The following is a 16,262-nucleotide window of genomic DNA, read 5'->3' on the forward strand; positions in this document are numbered from 1 at the left end:
TTCTGTATCAGGCACGTAATGGCAGGTGTTTGTTTAATGTTTCACCAATGGTGGATCCTGGATTAGATAAAAGTTCATTTGAAGCAACTGTTTTGGTCGGGACACAGCTGTGTTCCAGGCGATTGCTTCAACAGATCATATATTGTGTTGGGGGCGTCTCTGTGTTTTTCCCTCTTTTCACCAAGTCTGATTTGTATGAAATTGAAGAAGCTAAGCAAGCTGGCCAAGCTTTACTTACCCCGATTACAAAGGAGCGTTTAACTGCTGAAGTTATTGAACTTATAGCTTCTGTTCTGGATGAGAATTTAGCCAATCAACAACAGATGCTCCTTCTTTCTGGATTTCCAATACTTGGGTTTTTGCTGCAGTCAGTTCCACCTGAGCAGTTAAATATGGATACACTGTCTGCTTTAAAACATTTGTTTAATGTGGTTGCAAATGGTGGTATGTCGCACAAGCTACTTGTGTGTTCTTTTTTGTTGTCTTTGAGTTCATTAACTACTTAATCTCCAACTTTCAGTTTGAGGCAGTTTGCCAAATCTTTGGTTATGCAGCTCTCTTTAATTTATTGCCAGGTTTGTCAGATATGCTAGTCAAGGATGCTATATCCCATATATTTCTCAATCCTGTTGTATGGGTCTACTCAGTTTACAGAGTTCAACGTGAACTGTATATGTTTCTCATCCAGCAATTCGATAATGATCCAAGGTTGCTGAGAAGTTTATGTAGGCTCCCCCGTGTTCTTGACATAATTCGACAATTTTACTGGGATGATGTCAAAACTCGTTTTGCTATTGGAAGCAAGCCTCTTTTACATCCTGTGACAAAGCAAGTTATAGGGGAGAGACCTAGCAAAGATGAAATACATAAAATTCGTCTCCTTCTATTGAGTCTCGGTGAGATGAGTCTCAGGTAGCTTTCTTTTTCTTAGAAAGGATAGAGTTTTTCTTCTTTTGATTGTTGTAGTGACTGAGTTTTCTTCTTTACTATGTAAGCTTTCTAGCTCCTGTTCAGCTTTCATATTTTATTTTTTCAGAAAGCATATTTCAGCATCAGATATAAAATCTCTCATAGCCTTTTTTGAAAGTAGCCAGGACATGGCATGCATTGAAGATGTTCTGCATATGGTTATTCGGGCTGTTTCTCAGAAACAACTGCTTGCATCTTTCCTTGAACAAGTCAATATGATTGGTGGTTGTCACATATTTGTAAATCTTCTTGAAAGGTATGACCTCAAATTGTAGAAACACATATTTCAGTTATCATAATTGTCGAATTGTGCGACCACCCCATCTAAAAGCTTAAATTGTTAGAGGTGCTACCATTGTGAGAAATGAAAGAAAAAACAACAAAATTTAGAGAAACTCAGCTTGATTATTCTTTGAAGCTATTGGGTGTTTAAATATTGAAGTATTCATGCTCTAAATTAGGAAGGAAAATCAAGAATTACACCCTACAGGAAATCAATCAAGCTAACTGAAATCTATACGCCTAATTGACACTATCTGATCCTAATTGATATAACATATTTACAATATCTCTAACACTCCTCTCAAGCTGGTCCATACAAATTGCATGTACTAAGCTTGCTGCACAGTGTTTTTAAGAGCGAGAAGCGCAAAAAAGTGACAAGGGCTCGCCTCGCTTCAAAAGCGAAGCGCACGCTTTATAAAAGTGAAGCGCAATAAAAAAATAATTAATTTTATAAACCGAAAATGCATATAATATATATATTAATTAATTTTATAAACTGAAATACATATTAAAAAAATCAATTAAACTAAAATATAACACACACACATACATACATATATATTTATATATATATAATAATGAATTTTCTAAAATGAAATACATATAAAATTAATCAAATAAACTGAAAATATAACATATATATAATAACTAATTTTATATACTGAAATATACACTATAATAAGAAGGAAAAAGAAAGAAAAAATAGGAGAATCTGTTCTGGACTAGAGAAAGAAAGAAGAAGAAGAAGAAAGAAAAAAGAAAAAAATGAGAAGAACTGAAGAAGAAAGGAGAAGAAGAAATTACCTGGACTGGAGAAATGGTCAGCAATGGTCGAGTCGCGAGCGAGAAGGGAGAAGGGGTCGAGCTCGAGCGAGAGAGAAGGGGTCAGCAATGGCGAGAACCTTAGGTTTTGTCGATGTCTCTGTTTTGTCGAAGGGGTCTGTTTTGTCGATTTAGGGGCCTGTTTTGTATAATAAAAAAATAGACTCAAAATTTTTTTTTTTTTTTAAAAGGGCCCTCTGCGCTTTTTTAACAGAAGCGATCGCTTTCCTCGCTCTGTCGCTTCGTCCATTGAAGCGTGTGCTTCCTTCGGTCGAGTCGCCTCAGGCAGCTAGAAGCGATACTGGGTTGCTTCGCGCTTAAAGCGACGAAGTGATCGCTTTTCTAATCACTGTTGCTGCATATGTAACTTGTCCTATGAATTGATGAATAATATATCTGCAAGCTGATCATTCGACTCTATAAACTTTGTGACGATGTCTCATGGGGGTGTTTTATTTCTCTGACGAAATGACAATCAAAGACTTTGTGCTTAGTCCTGTCATAAAACACCAAATCTGATGCAATATGAAGATGCAACTTGATTGTCACATATGCTGGTATAACTCAATTAAGTTGTAACAGATTACTACTCAGTGAAAACCAGATTTTTCAACAATTAGCCCGTGTACGTACTCGTCACCTTGCGTACACGGCGCTCACATAACACAGAAATATCACAACAATACCAAATCCTAAGGGAATTTCCCCCGCACAAGGTTAGGCAAGCCACTTACCTCGAGCCAAGCGCAATCAATCAACAAGAATGCCTTTTCCTCGGTTTTCTGACTTCGTATGGCCCAAATCTAGCCAAAAATAATTACATACTATAAATACAACTAATATAAACTAATCTAATTAATGAAATCAAGATTTTAACAAGAATTTCGAAAATCGCCCCTAAAAGTCGACCCGGGCCCACGTCTTGGAATCGGATAAAAGTCACAAAATATGAACACTCATTCAACCACGAGCTGAAACTAATGAGTATGGTGCGAGCGGTCTCAATCAAATGCTATTTTTCCTGTTAGCTATTTTATTTTCTTTAGAGGTGCGAGGAGGACGTTTGATATATGATCCCATGAGAGTTCATTAACCGTTAAAATGGAGAAGATAAACATTCTGGTGCATTATTACTATGAAAAGAGTAGATATAACCCCAAATTGATTTTGGATTTGAGTATGGAGGTCTGGAAAATGGAAAATAACTCGGATAGATCTTTCATCAAGAATATCCAAGTTCATCTTGAATAATAATCCATGACACTGACAAAGTCGCGGAATACCAAAGTAGAACTAACCCGACTAGGACCCCCACACATCTTAATGAAGTAAAGAGAAAGGAAAGTTGCTCGATTATCAACTCGTCGAGGTAAGGGAAAATAAGTATGCTTACCGAGCCGAACCCATCACATTCTTCAGTAGATAAGTAAGACAAATTAGATATCATTTTCTGAAGCTTTGATAAACTAGGTTATCTTTGTAGATTCTTTACTTTTGGCATACTGTTGTATAGGGAAGAGTTTTTCATTATTAGTAAAATTATTACTTTATAAGAAAAGATAAACTAGGATGTCTCAATCATTTAGGTGAATTGGTAATAAGACAAGCTTTATATGATTTTTGAAGGCTTAGGTAATAAAGTCCATGTGATTCATGTCTTGAATCAATGACTAGTCCCGTACAATATTCTGTGTGACACCAAAGTTACGGAAGAAGGTTTGTGAGTAGTTAAGTGTCTGGGTTAAAGGACTTATGGATAAAGACAACCATAAACAGAAAAAACTGAAATCAAAGTTACGGAAGAAAGTTGGGTAGCTTGAGCTATTTTTGTTGCCATGGTTTATGTTGGCCATTGTGACTATTAGTAGAGATTGATTAAGAAATGACAGAGAAATGATTTATTTACCAGAAATATGATTAGACATACCTGAATCAATGACCCAAAGACTGAGAAAAAGAAGATTGGAAGACACCAACCACGCTATTACCTATCTGAATGAGAAAAACTATTCTAGAGTATGTCCCGTTTAAGTGTTTTATTATGAAGGAACTCAAATATAATATATTCTTCGTGTCTTTTGATGCACCTATGAAGTTTCTATTTGTATAGAAGATTGGTATCTTTCGCGAAGAATCCTATCTTTCTGTAGATTCTCTATTTTTTGGCATGCCTCTTGTGTATGAGAGGTTTTTCCACCATAAGTGTTAAAGTCTTCCTTTCATTATTAAACTTTGTGCCAAGTCAATTATCACAAACAAAATGAAATGAAAGAGTAAAATCATGTAAAGAAACCATCATACTATTCAAAGTATTGGATTCCATTTTATTGCAACCAAGTTTCTCAAATCCCTGGAAGCTGCGGGGGAAATCGACTTAAAGATGACTTAAAACCTGAAAATTCCTATTGGAAAATCAAGTTCACCGTAGGTAGAATTTGAAGTTTGTTGTAACCCGTTTTGCTAGTGGTTGGAATCTGGAAACCTTTAGGTGGATGGGGTCGGAAAAGAAAAGTCAATCCCTGAGAAATAGATATCTTCACCTGAAGTGGCCGGAAAACTGTACCCTGATCCGGTGGTAGGAATTTGGGAGCACCTCGTGGATTGATTAATGAGGGTAGAAGAAAAGGTTTTCTATTTAAGGTTCCCGCTCCTGAAAATGGGTATTAAACAAAAGACATTGTGGGTTTGGTAAAACCTCTTTTGAGAGGAAAGATCTATCAAAGCAGAGAGTCCAAAGCCAGAGGTTTTTTCCCAATGCGTATGCTTAAATGTAAGACTTGGAATATATTATTTATCTGTTCTTTATTAATGGGATACGAATGTAGTGGGACGTTCTTTTTATAGATCCTTCGAGCGAGAAAGGTGCTGTGCCGGGGCCTACTCAAGGTCACGAGGAGATAACACCTAAGAGCCAACCCTTCTAGCTGGAAAACGTCTAGAAATGGTTCACACACTCGGCATGTGAAGAACCTGTCGCGAAAATACTAGATTTGATCGGTGCATGTAGGCACGCAAGATCGTTATTTTCCCGCATGACTCATCTTGTTTTGCTCACAAGAGGGTGATGTGACAACTTTCACAACCGCCAACAAATGCACAACGGCGATACTATTTTCCGAACTTTCGCTAGTAAATGTGCAATGAGTAATTGCTCACGAAGGCTATGATAACAACAAACAACAAACCCAGTGTAATCGCACAAATGGGGTCTGGGGAGGGTAGAGTATACGTAGACCTTACTCTTACCTTGTCAGGGTAGAAAGGCCGTTTCCGATAGACCCTTGGCTCAACGACGAAAGCCTGTGATAACGTGTGAAGAAAATGGACTTTGGACCTAACTCAAGCCAAATGCTAACTTATGAGGTGAGATTGCCCAAGACCTTAAAATGGGACAAGAACTCATTTCCACAACCAATGTGGACAATCTAGCATAGATCAACTTTAGCAACTGTAGAATATTCTGCTATGGTTTTATTGTTTTTCTGGATAAGGATAAACTTAAATAAAAGCACAATTATCCCTGTGAGCTAGGTGGACTATTGAACAACTGGCAGAGGGTCTTGCGATGTCAGATATTTTCCTTAGGCCTAAGGATTGTGCAGTGTGAAATTTTCATTGGTAGAAGATATTCTTAAGTTCTCTCTACATTATAAAAATTTACTTTGCTATTGTCCTACAGGTTTCTGATACTTGGCATGCTCTCATTCCATTTCTGTTTTCTAACTTGGATGTGTTACCATTTCAATTCCCTTTTAATGGTAACAACATAATAATTTGTATTGTTTGTAATTACGTAGTAATTCTTTACATTATATTTAGGCGAAATATATAAACGACCCCTTTAAGTTATCCACAACGATCAGACAAACACCTCAACTGACCCCTTTATCATTGAGACGCTGTAAGTGTCTATTAAATAGATCAAGTAAATACATGTCGCTGATGTGGCTGCGTGTTTGCTAACAAAATTTTGAGCGCGTGAATATATTTTTTCAGCTAATTTTCTTTTGGTGGAAAAAACAAGAAATAGCCGCAACTTAGCCCCTCTTCTTCGTTTCAACTGCAACCCACCATAAAACCACCATAGAGGCCATGAAAATCAGCCACTAAAGCTCCAACTAAACCACCTTAAATCACCAGAAACTGCCGCCTTTCATCACAAAACTTACTGCCCGTACCTCCAGAGCTCCGCCTTATTCCGTCGAGCCAAAATCAATCTCGAGCCCAACTGAAAGAAGCAGCAAAAATTGCAGCAACAACAGCTGCAAAAAACCACCAAACTCCATTAGATAACGCCCCTTTTCATCCAACTACATCTTCATTCCAATAGAAACACACAAACAACAACTAATTATTTGAAGCCGCCGATAATTGTAAGGATAATTTTACACCAAAAATAATAAATTAGAAAAACAAAAGTGATATAAGCGCACATTCATAACCAAAAAATGATGTAGAGAGAAGACTGAAGATTTCAGTAGAATCGTTTCTTTCAGCTTTGCTCAGGGATCAGTTTTCCGGCGAGAGACATGAGCTTTTTTCCGGCGAGGTCCGTCAATGATTCCTTGTTCTGATATAAGGAATGGGAGGAGGGTGGATTTGGGAAAAGGGGACGGGGGACGCAGAAGATGGGCAGAAGGAAGAAGATGAAATGGGGGAGGGGTGGGAGGTGGCGCTGGTTTTGGGTGGAAGGAAGAAGATGAAGTTTGGGGTGGGGGTGTGGGGGGGGGGGGGTTCGTTTGAAGTGAGAGAAAAGGGGTTTTTCATTCTTTAAATTCATTTTCTATTTTTGTCAATTAAATGTGTTAAAGTTTTATTACAAATTACGCGTGTCGTTCATTAATTGGCTCATTTGACAAATAATTGGCAAGTGTTACTCACGTATATGATCTGTTGCACTCGGGTATTTACCTGATCTACTAAATAGACACTTGAAGTGTCCAAATGATTAAGGGGTCATTTGAGGTGCTGTTTGTTTGTTGTGGACAACTTAAATGGGCCGTTTATGTATTTCGCCTTATATTTGTATTCCCGTGTACATAAATTGTTGTAGTGAACGTGCCTTCTGAAGTAATTTGTTGGAATTATTCAAAACCACAGTCTGTTTCGATTGTCCATCGTTTGCTGTACTTGTTGCAGGGACTTCGAGCCCATCAGGCTACTAGGTCTGCAGTTCCTTGGACGACTGCTGGTTGGTCTTCCGTTAGAGAAGAAAGGATCAAAATTTTTCAGTATTGCTGTTGGCAGATCTAAATCTCTCTCAGAGGGCCTTAGGAAAGTTAGTTCAAGGATGCAACCCATTTTCTCGGTTATATCTGACAGACTGTTTAAATTTCCTCAGACAGATCTCTTGTGTGCAACATTGTTTGACGTTCTGCTTGGCGGTGCCAGCCCTAAACAGGTGATGCATGTTAATTGGTGCTCTCGTTTTTTTCCCCAGATAACAATCTCACTTAGCAAGTCATGCTATTATACAATGTACTAACTGGTGGTTGCGTTGCAAAGTTTGATTTGTTTGATTAGTTATTCAATAGTTAGTGCACATGCAGAAGTTCATTGAACTATTTGGATCTTTTGTTTCAGGTTCTACAGAAGCATAACCAACTCGACCTTCAGAAAAGTAGCAGAAATAGCTCTCAGTTTTTCCTTCCTCAGATTTTAGCCCTTATTTTCAGATTCTTATCAGGTTGTAAGGATGCTCCTACAAGAATAAAAATTATTAGCGATCTACTTGATCTTCTCGATTCGAATACTACAAACGTTGAAGCTCTAATGGTAGAAATCTGATCTGTTGCTTTAGGATATTTCCCATCTTTAACTTTGTTTCGATGAGGCATAATGACATTCTTATTGTTTGAACATTGTTGCTTAGGAACACGGGTGGAATGCATGGCTGGATGCCTCCGTGAAGCTTAATGCATTGAAAAACTACAAATTGGAGTCGAAAATTAACAATGATACTGAAACTAGCGAGCAAAATCTTTTGAGGAGTTTCTACTGTGTTGTTCTTTGTCATTACATGCATTCTATAAAAGGTGGCTGGCAACACTTGGAGGAGACCATGAACTTTCTCCTTGTACATTGTGAACAAGTATATTCTTACCTCTACTTTGTGAGACAATCCTTTTACAACTTGAGTTTTGTTGTCAACGATTTGACTATTTCAAGCTTTTGTTCCTAGGGTGGAATTGCTTTTAGGCACTTCCTTCGTGATCTGTACGAGGACTTAGTCCGCAAGCTGTTAGACTTATCTGCGGTGGGAAACGTTCTTATCACTCAGCCTTGTCGAGACAACATGCTGTATCTTTTAAAACTTGTTGATGAGATGCTTCTTTCTGAAATGAAGTATAATCTTCCGGTACTTGTCTCGCTTGAAACTCTAGCTCCTCCACCCATTGTTTTCTCTCTATTCTTGGTCAACTGAAATTAACTGCTATTTTGCTAAATGTGTAAGTGATTATTGTATTTTTGCTTTTCCTCCACACCATAACAATTATTGCCTTGTCCACAAGCCACTTGCAAAGGTTTTTGGTATTATTCCCGAAACATAAATGTTATAGTAAGTTGATGCAAGTTGTTTGTAGCTCACATTGCAGGTTTAAATTTCAGAACTAGTAGCTTTAAACTTTTGAAAAAGTATCTGAACTGTGAGCTCCTGTATCTAGCACTCTAATTTTACCTTCTCCTCGTCTCCCTAGTATTGCTCAGAATATTTGTTTGAATATACGTTTTTAAGTACAGGATTTTCGTCTGGCAAGTTACCCTTGATAAAGCCCCTTTCATGTGGCAAGTCTCCCCTAATGACGCCACAACATCTTGAATTCTTGAGTAATTACCTTGTTCTCTTCTCCTGGGTAAACATACTTATTTGTACCCTAGGGAAATTTACCAATGCCCTTGGTTTCTCCTCTGTACTCTGATCTCCCACTTGCTTGAAAGGTTTTATAATTTTTCCGCTTTGAACTTTAGCGTTCTATATTTTTTTGGTACACCCTCGAGAATGAAGAATCAAATAAAATCAATAACCTCATGGAACATGCTAAGCATCCTATATTTAAAGTTATTGGCTCTTGTAAACAGGGTATAGTGGAATGGATATTAAGGATTCACTGTTCAAGGAAAATTTTCTTTTCTTTTTTTATGGTATCAAAGTTCGGTCATTGTACTAGAAAATCTTCATCTCTTCATTGTTTCAAGATAACGCATTGCTGAGTTGATCTTGTGTCACCACGGAATGAGGAGAAAAATGAGCTGGTGTGCTCAACTTAATTTTCTAACTTTCATTTGCGAACTGAAGTTGCTGGACTACCTTGAATTTGAGTGGACATGTTGAAAACCAAGAGAACTAAGGTGTTGAATGTCAAGAGAATTAATTGTTACATGTTAGAATATCTATGTTAATGTTATGCAACTTCTTCAGCTGTGTCATAGTTGAAATTCAGGTAATTACGAAAGTTCCTTAGGTTGAACTTTCCTTGTTGGCCAAATACATACGCGGCCCCCTAAACTTGTCCGCTATTTTCATTTAGGCACTTAAACTAGGGCAAGTACCTATTGAACACTTTTTGTGGTAGAAATATGTACTATTGGACACAAATTTAATAATCTCAAATTATGTTTGGTGCGTGAGTATCACTTGCTATCCCATGGCAATCGACCAATGGAAAAAGACATGTCAACAGAAAGAAAAAGCAAAAATCTAAAATAAGAACAAATAAAAAAAGAAAGAAGAAAAATGTCCTTCTTCCTATCGCTGTCCCCAATCCCTCGCCAGCCAAATCCCCTGCCGTCGGCCGAACCCCTCGCCCATCTTCTCCATAGATCACCCCCCTTTGTCTTCTCAACAAACCCAATAGATAGGAAAGGCAGAGTAGTACTGTTTATGGCAGGTTTGATACATCTTGCAGTTTCTGGGTTATGCAGTAGCCATTTTATTTCAAGACCATAATCTCAAATTAACTGATGTACTGTTTTTGAAAAAAAAAATAGGATTATAAAATTGTGATACCAAGCTTAAATTTCTGTTGCGGAGGTAACTTTGTACTGTAATGTGTCGTTTTAACTGAATTTGAAGATATCCCTCCACCATTCAGCATCTATTAGTGGAGTAGTAAGATAATTTCCTTTGTCTTTAATTATCTGCTATCATAATGCAATTATTTTGTTTGAGCTCCTGAATCTCCTTGCATTGATATTTGATTTCATTGATAACACAAGGATATAGGAGAGAATTAGCAAGTTTTTTGTTTACAGTTCCAAATGTCAAAAAACATCAGCAGTGACGGAAGAACCTTGAGTAGGTGATTTGGGTCCTTAAAAAATCTCTCTGGCAATCTCCATTCTTCTCGGCAAACAAAACTAGGATAGGTTTTTTTTTTGGGGGGGGGGGGGGGAAGGTTGATGAGAGAGGAGAAAAAAGAAAGAGAAAATAAATTAGGAAAAGAAAAAACTGATCTCTTACGCTCTTAAAGAAAGTGTCATTCACACACTGCCACCTCACCAAGTTGTGTCTAATAGACACAGTTTAACTTGAGTTGAGGTGTTCAATAGGTACTTGCCCTAGTTCAAGTGTCTAAATGAGAATAGCAGACAAGTTTAGGGGTCCACATATGTATTTGGCCTTCCTTGTTCTTGTGGTCAACCTGAACTCCCAGATAAGGATCCCTCTTATATGCCGTTTACAACAAATTGAAGTCGTTGCTTCTTGCTCTTTTACAGTTTTCCTGAACTTTTTGTTGTCTGAAGTCTTTCTAGTGGCTAGCAGTTATTATTTGTACCGTGGAAGCCAAGTACTTTCCCAACAAGTGATAAAGACTTATTTCTTTTGCCTGTAGTAAGGAAATTGGACCATGTTCCTGTTTGAAACCCAGCTTCGCTGTTGGCACACTATAAGATGCTGGTCGTTGTTGAGAACATTGGGTCATTAATAAGATGGAGGCTTTATGAATTTATCCAATAGAAGTGGAATGTCGTTTTTGTTGTTTCATTTCTTGTTGCAAGTGTATTAAACTTGATTTTTCTCTATTGGCCACAGTATCCAGCCAGCAACACAGAATTTTCTTCAGAGTTCTTAGAACTAGAACATCTGAAAGACCTTGGTTCTGCTTTACTTGATGCCCTTCAAGGAGAACCTGATGAGAAGCAATCGAGGTACTGCAGATATAGTTTGGCTTTTTTATAGGTACCTGATGTTGCAGCAGTTTATTGGCTGGCCTTGCCAAATTGATGAAGCTACCACATCGCTTCCACTACTTTCAATTGTAAAAGCTCTTTTTGTTTCTCTCTTTCCAGGAATCATGTTTCCAAGCGGCCTGACGTTAATGAAGATGAGAAAATTGACGACGAGTGGTGGAATTTATGTGACAATCTTTGGAATGCTATAAGTGAGATGAATGGCAAGGGACCAAGCAAGATGTTACCCAGGTCCTCACAGTCAGTAACACCATCACTTAGCCAAAGAGCCCGTGGCTTGGTAGAATCACTGAATATACCAGCTGCAGAAATGGCTGCAGTTGTCGTATCAGGGGGGATTAGCAATGCTTTGGCTGGAAAACCCAACAAGCCTGTTGATAAGGCTATGCTTTTAAGAGGGGAAAAGTGTCCAAGAATTGTATTTCGGTTGATTATCCTATATCTTTGTAAATCATCGCTTGAACGAGCATCTCGATGTGTACAACAGGTTATCCCCCTTCTGCCTTGCCTTCTGACTGCTGATGATGAGCAAAGCAAGAGCCGCTTGCAGCTTTTTATTTGGTAATGCTTCATAATTCATTTATCTTTCCTATGTCTCTTAAATTATTTGGTATTGTCTGGCTTCTTTCTGGCTTATCATTTGTATTGACAAGACATGACATTCAATTCAACACATGTTTAGGGCATTACTCGCAGTTAGGTCTCATTATGGGGCGCTGGATGACGGGGCTAGATTTCATGTTATAGCTCGCATGATTCGAGAAACTGTCAATTGCGGGAAATTGATGCTAGCTACAAGTATTGTGAGCAGAGATGATTCTTTAGAGTCAGGGAGCAGTACTAAAGAGGGAAGCACCATTCACAATCTGATTCAAAAGGATCGTGTGCTTTCTGCGGTGCGTACTATGCTATATAACTTAATATTTTGTACTTTAGAGTTAGGTCATTCTGGTGAGTACATGCATGAAAGTTGTGAATTCTGTTATTTCTCCCACCATGGCCGCTTCGTAGTCTTAAGAAAAAAAATTTTGTTCCTTTTTTCAGTAGTCTCCCTGCCTTTTTTTTGTATCTCCTACTCCTTGGATTGGCTTTTGGTTGAAGTTTTCAAATTCCATTTATGTATTTTTGTTCCAGGGAGTTGCCATACTTGCTGGTTTGTTACCAATAGAATGTTTGACCTTTATTATGAAAATAAGTTATTGAAAGAAGTGGACAAAATCCCTGCGTCCAAATTCTAATACACAAAGTAAGGACACTTATAAAAGAATGTGGTTCTCTAATCTCTACAGACAGCAAGTCATCAACACTGACTGGAATCTCATGTATTCTACAAAATGTAGAGAAAACAAGGTCCGAGGAATGGACAATGTAACTTATAGTAAGTTGGGATACTGGACTTGAGAAGCCGGAATGCTGGATAAAGTACTCCTAATTGATTTCTCTTTTCCTCCTTTTGACAATTTACCTCTTTTCCATCCTACTAATCTCTTCCCAACTCTCTCAGTCGTTGCTTTCCTTATTGCTTGGTCTTTATGATACACCCCCAAAGGTAAATCCGAATAGGTGATTGGGAGGGATACTTTTCAGCTGAGGAGTGCTGCCGAGTACTAAACATTACTCACCTCGTCCAGTGGAATTATTTCACATATGTTTAGGGTTATTCTCTAGTCTGGGACTAATTGAAAATTTTACAATGTGTTCCTCAGCCTAAGGAGCTAATCCTCATCAGCCTGATATAACAACTGTGTTCTCTGCAAATAACAATTGAGACACCTGAATGTTGGTTGAGAAAGCCCCTGAAAGAACTTCCAATTACCGCTCTGTCCCTCGTTTTGCTGAGTGCCTCAGTGACCAAAATGAACAGCTATTATTCGTTAAAACTAAACTGTTGACGACTTCTGTTCTAACACTTAAAATGTTGGGGCTTAATGAAACCGGAAGGTGGCCATCTATGTTAGTCTAACATTGGCGGGACAGTATGTGGTTAGAATTTTCTTTGTCGTGAGCTTGTTTGCAGAAACTTTGCTTCTCTTTTATTTCTTTCCGTTTTTTATTTTTTCACTTATGCTTTATGCCTAGTGAAATTTCTGTCCATCTTGTCCAGTTTGCTGATGAAGTAAAATATGTCAAGAGTTCAATAGCAGATAGGACCATGCAGTTGCATGAGCTTCGTGTTAGGTTGGATGAAACTGCAATTGCAGATTCCAACCAAAAGAAAGCTTTTGAAGATGAAATGCAGAGTAGTTTAAATGTCATTCTTGCCTCCGATGACAACAGAAGGAGTTCTTTCCAACTAGCATATGATGAACATCAGCAAATAGTTGCTGTAAGTATAAGAAATATTGTCACTGGCTTGTTGCTTCTATGCTTCCCACATCGAGCTTTTCATAACAGTGCTTAACAGTATAGGTTTTTGCTCTTATAGGGTAAATGGATTCACACTTTTCGCTCTCTCATTGATGAAAGGGGTCCTTGGTCAGCTGATCCATTTCCAAACAGCACAGTAACACACTGGAAACTTGATAAAACAGAGGACGCATGGCGTTGCCGTCAAAAGTTGAGACGGAATTATCATTTTGATGAAAAGCTTTGTCGTCCTACCTCTACCACACCTAGCGTTGTGGCTCTTAATCCTTTCAATGATTCCAAAGCCGGTTTTGCAGCACATATTCCAGAGCAAATGAAGAGGTTCTTGCTGAAAGGGATAAGGAAGATTACGGATGAGGGTTCATCTGAATTGAATGAAAGTGAGAGCGAACTTAGTGGGCAAAAGCCTGGCTCGGAGGACTTGTCAGATAGACAGTATTTGGAGGTCGTAAAAGAGAGTGGTGATCTGAAGGACATTGCTAAGGAAGACTTAGATTGCTCCTCCACGCAGATGGAATCAGAAGATAGTGAGGTAAAAATTTATCTCTACATCTAGATAAAGCAATGACCTAATTCAGCATTTCTAATGCTTGGATTTATTTTCAGGTTCTCATGTCAGTCCCCTGTGTCCTTGTTACACCAAAGAGAAAGTTAGCTGGACATCTAGCAGTGAAAAAGAAATTTTTGCATTTCTTCGGTGAGTTTCTGGTCGAAGGTACAGGAGGGTCATCCGTTTTCAGAAACTTTGACTCTTCTGGGAAGTTTGATGTCAACAAGTCTGATCAGTTAGGGGGACTACAAAATCACAAATTTCTCAAATGGCCCATCAGTTTTGATTTAGATTGTGAGAGAGGAAGATCCATTAATAGCATTGGTGCTGTTAATAATGATGCGCATCAAAAGCATCCTAACAATATAAATCGGCACAGGAGATGGAGCATCTTCAAGGTATTGGAGCTGAAGCTGTTCTGTAAGATTTAATTCATATTCTTTGTCCTAAATCTTATCTTCTCAAACGTTTCTCATTGTAGGTAAAGGCTGTCCATTGGACTAGATATTTGCTAAGATATACAGCAATTGAGATTTTCTTCAATGATTCCACTGCTCCTGTATTTTTTAACTTTGCGTCGCAAAAGGATGCCAAAGACGTTGGAAGCTTAATAGTTATAAACAGAAATGAGAGTATGTTTCCCAAGGGTTACAGGGACAAGGCTGGAGTTATTTCCTTTGTGGACAGACGTGTGGCATTGGAGATGGCAGAAAATGCTAGAGAACGCTGGAAGAGGAGGGAGATAACAAACTTTGAGTATTTGATGATCCTGAACACTCTTGCTGGTAGATCTTACAATGATTTGACCCAGTATCCCGTGTTCCCTTGGGTTCTGGCTGATTATTCTTCGGAGACTCTTGATTTTAACAAATCTTCGACCTTTAGGGATCTTTCAAAACCTGTTGGAGCACTGGATATTAAAAGGTTTGAGGTTAGTCAATACTTATTTGTTGAGTAAGTTCGCATATAATTATAGCTCTCTGTTTGTGATGCAATACCAGTTGACCTCTGCAGGTCTTTGAGGATAGATATCGTAACTTCTGTGACCCTGATATTCCCAGGTAATATTTGAATTTTCGTCTTGGTATATCCTTCAAAATGTAACCTTTGATATGGTACATGATGTGCAATCATTCTTGCTTTAAACAGTTTTTACTATGGTTCTCATTACTCGAGCATGGGAATTGTGCTATTTTACCTCCTGAGGTTGGAACCTTTTACAGCCCTCCACCGTAATCTTCAGGTACTTGGAGTATAGCTCATACTATTGATCATTGGTTTCGATAGTTTATAGCTAAAGTTGTCTAATCCTTTAGTGATTCATCTACCCGGCAGTGTCGAGATTGATTGTGTTTTTGAGTTTGTGTCTTCTACCCAGGGTAAAGTTTTTAACGACTAATAATTTTTTTTTTGTCTTCTTTGTTTTCTCAACTTTTAGGGTGGCAAATTCGATCATGCTGACCGGCTTTTTCATAGCATTGGAGGAACATATCGGAACTGCCTTTCTAATACAAGTGATGTGAAAGAGTTGATTCCTGAATTCTTTTACATGCCAGAATTTCTGATCAACTCAAACTCATACCATTTTGGTGTCAAACAAGATGGAGAACCAATAGGTGATATTTGCCTACCGCCATGGGCCAAGGTATGGTCTCATTGCATATTTCTACTGAAGGCGTGGTTTAAGTTTTTCTTCAGCTGTATGATGAGTGCTTGTATCCCACCTGAGGGGGAAAATATGAAAAATGCCTAAGAAAGGGAACTGGAAGCAAATTATAAGAGGTTCTCTATGCCTATAACCAGACTCCAGCCCAACACAGATGATTGCTATAGCATGTTTTTGTGGGCTATCATATACAAAAAGCTCTCCTGATATGCAGGGATTGGAATAAAGACCCATTTCAAAGAGGATTTAAATCTTCAAATTTGTGTCTCCAGTGTATAGAAGCTTAAAGCAATGAGTGGCATAATACATGTGTCTATTAACCCCTTTGGATGTGCCTATATACCCGATGTAAGGTGTTAGATATCTCAAAGACATTCCTTAAAATGTAACTGTGAGAAAGCACGAGAGAAA

At 38.2% G+C, this 16,262-nt stretch overlaps 1 protein-coding gene across 3 annotated transcripts in view; it reads left to right on the top strand.

Annotated features, from left to right (window-relative positions):
• Positions 1-16,262, top strand: part of LOC107784004 (BEACH domain-containing protein B) — a 46,930-nt gene that overhangs the window by 17,940 nt on the left and 12,728 nt on the right. For 2 of the 3 annotated variants that reach the window (XM_075232686.1, XM_075232687.1), the window contains exons 20-36: positions 12-444; positions 576-912; positions 1,037-1,225; positions 7,216-7,477; positions 7,660-7,851; positions 7,949-8,167; positions 8,258-8,434; positions 11,111-11,226; positions 11,368-11,829; positions 11,951-12,164; positions 13,373-13,594; positions 13,694-14,167; positions 14,242-14,583; positions 14,667-15,116; positions 15,200-15,246; positions 15,335-15,428; positions 15,624-15,830. In XM_075232686.1, coding sequence (XP_075088787.1) covers positions 12-444; positions 576-912; positions 1,037-1,225; positions 7,216-7,477; positions 7,660-7,851; positions 7,949-8,167; positions 8,258-8,434; positions 11,111-11,226; positions 11,368-11,829; positions 11,951-12,164; positions 13,373-13,594; positions 13,694-14,167; positions 14,242-14,583; positions 14,667-15,116; positions 15,200-15,246; positions 15,335-15,428; positions 15,624-15,830 — 4,437 coding nt within the window. The remainder of the gene's footprint in view (positions 1-11; positions 445-575; positions 913-1,036; positions 1,226-7,215; positions 7,478-7,659; positions 7,852-7,948; positions 8,168-8,257; positions 8,435-11,110; positions 11,227-11,367; positions 11,830-11,950; positions 12,165-13,372; positions 13,595-13,693; positions 14,168-14,241; positions 14,584-14,666; positions 15,117-15,199; positions 15,247-15,334; positions 15,429-15,623; positions 15,831-16,262) is intronic. The other variant, XM_075232688.1, reaches the window with a different exon arrangement.

This window comes from Nicotiana tabacum, chromosome 16 (assembly GCF_000715075.1).
Source record: "Nicotiana tabacum cultivar K326 chromosome 16, ASM71507v2, whole genome shotgun sequence".
NCBI lineage: Eukaryota > Viridiplantae > Streptophyta > Magnoliopsida > Solanales > Solanaceae > Nicotiana > Nicotiana tabacum.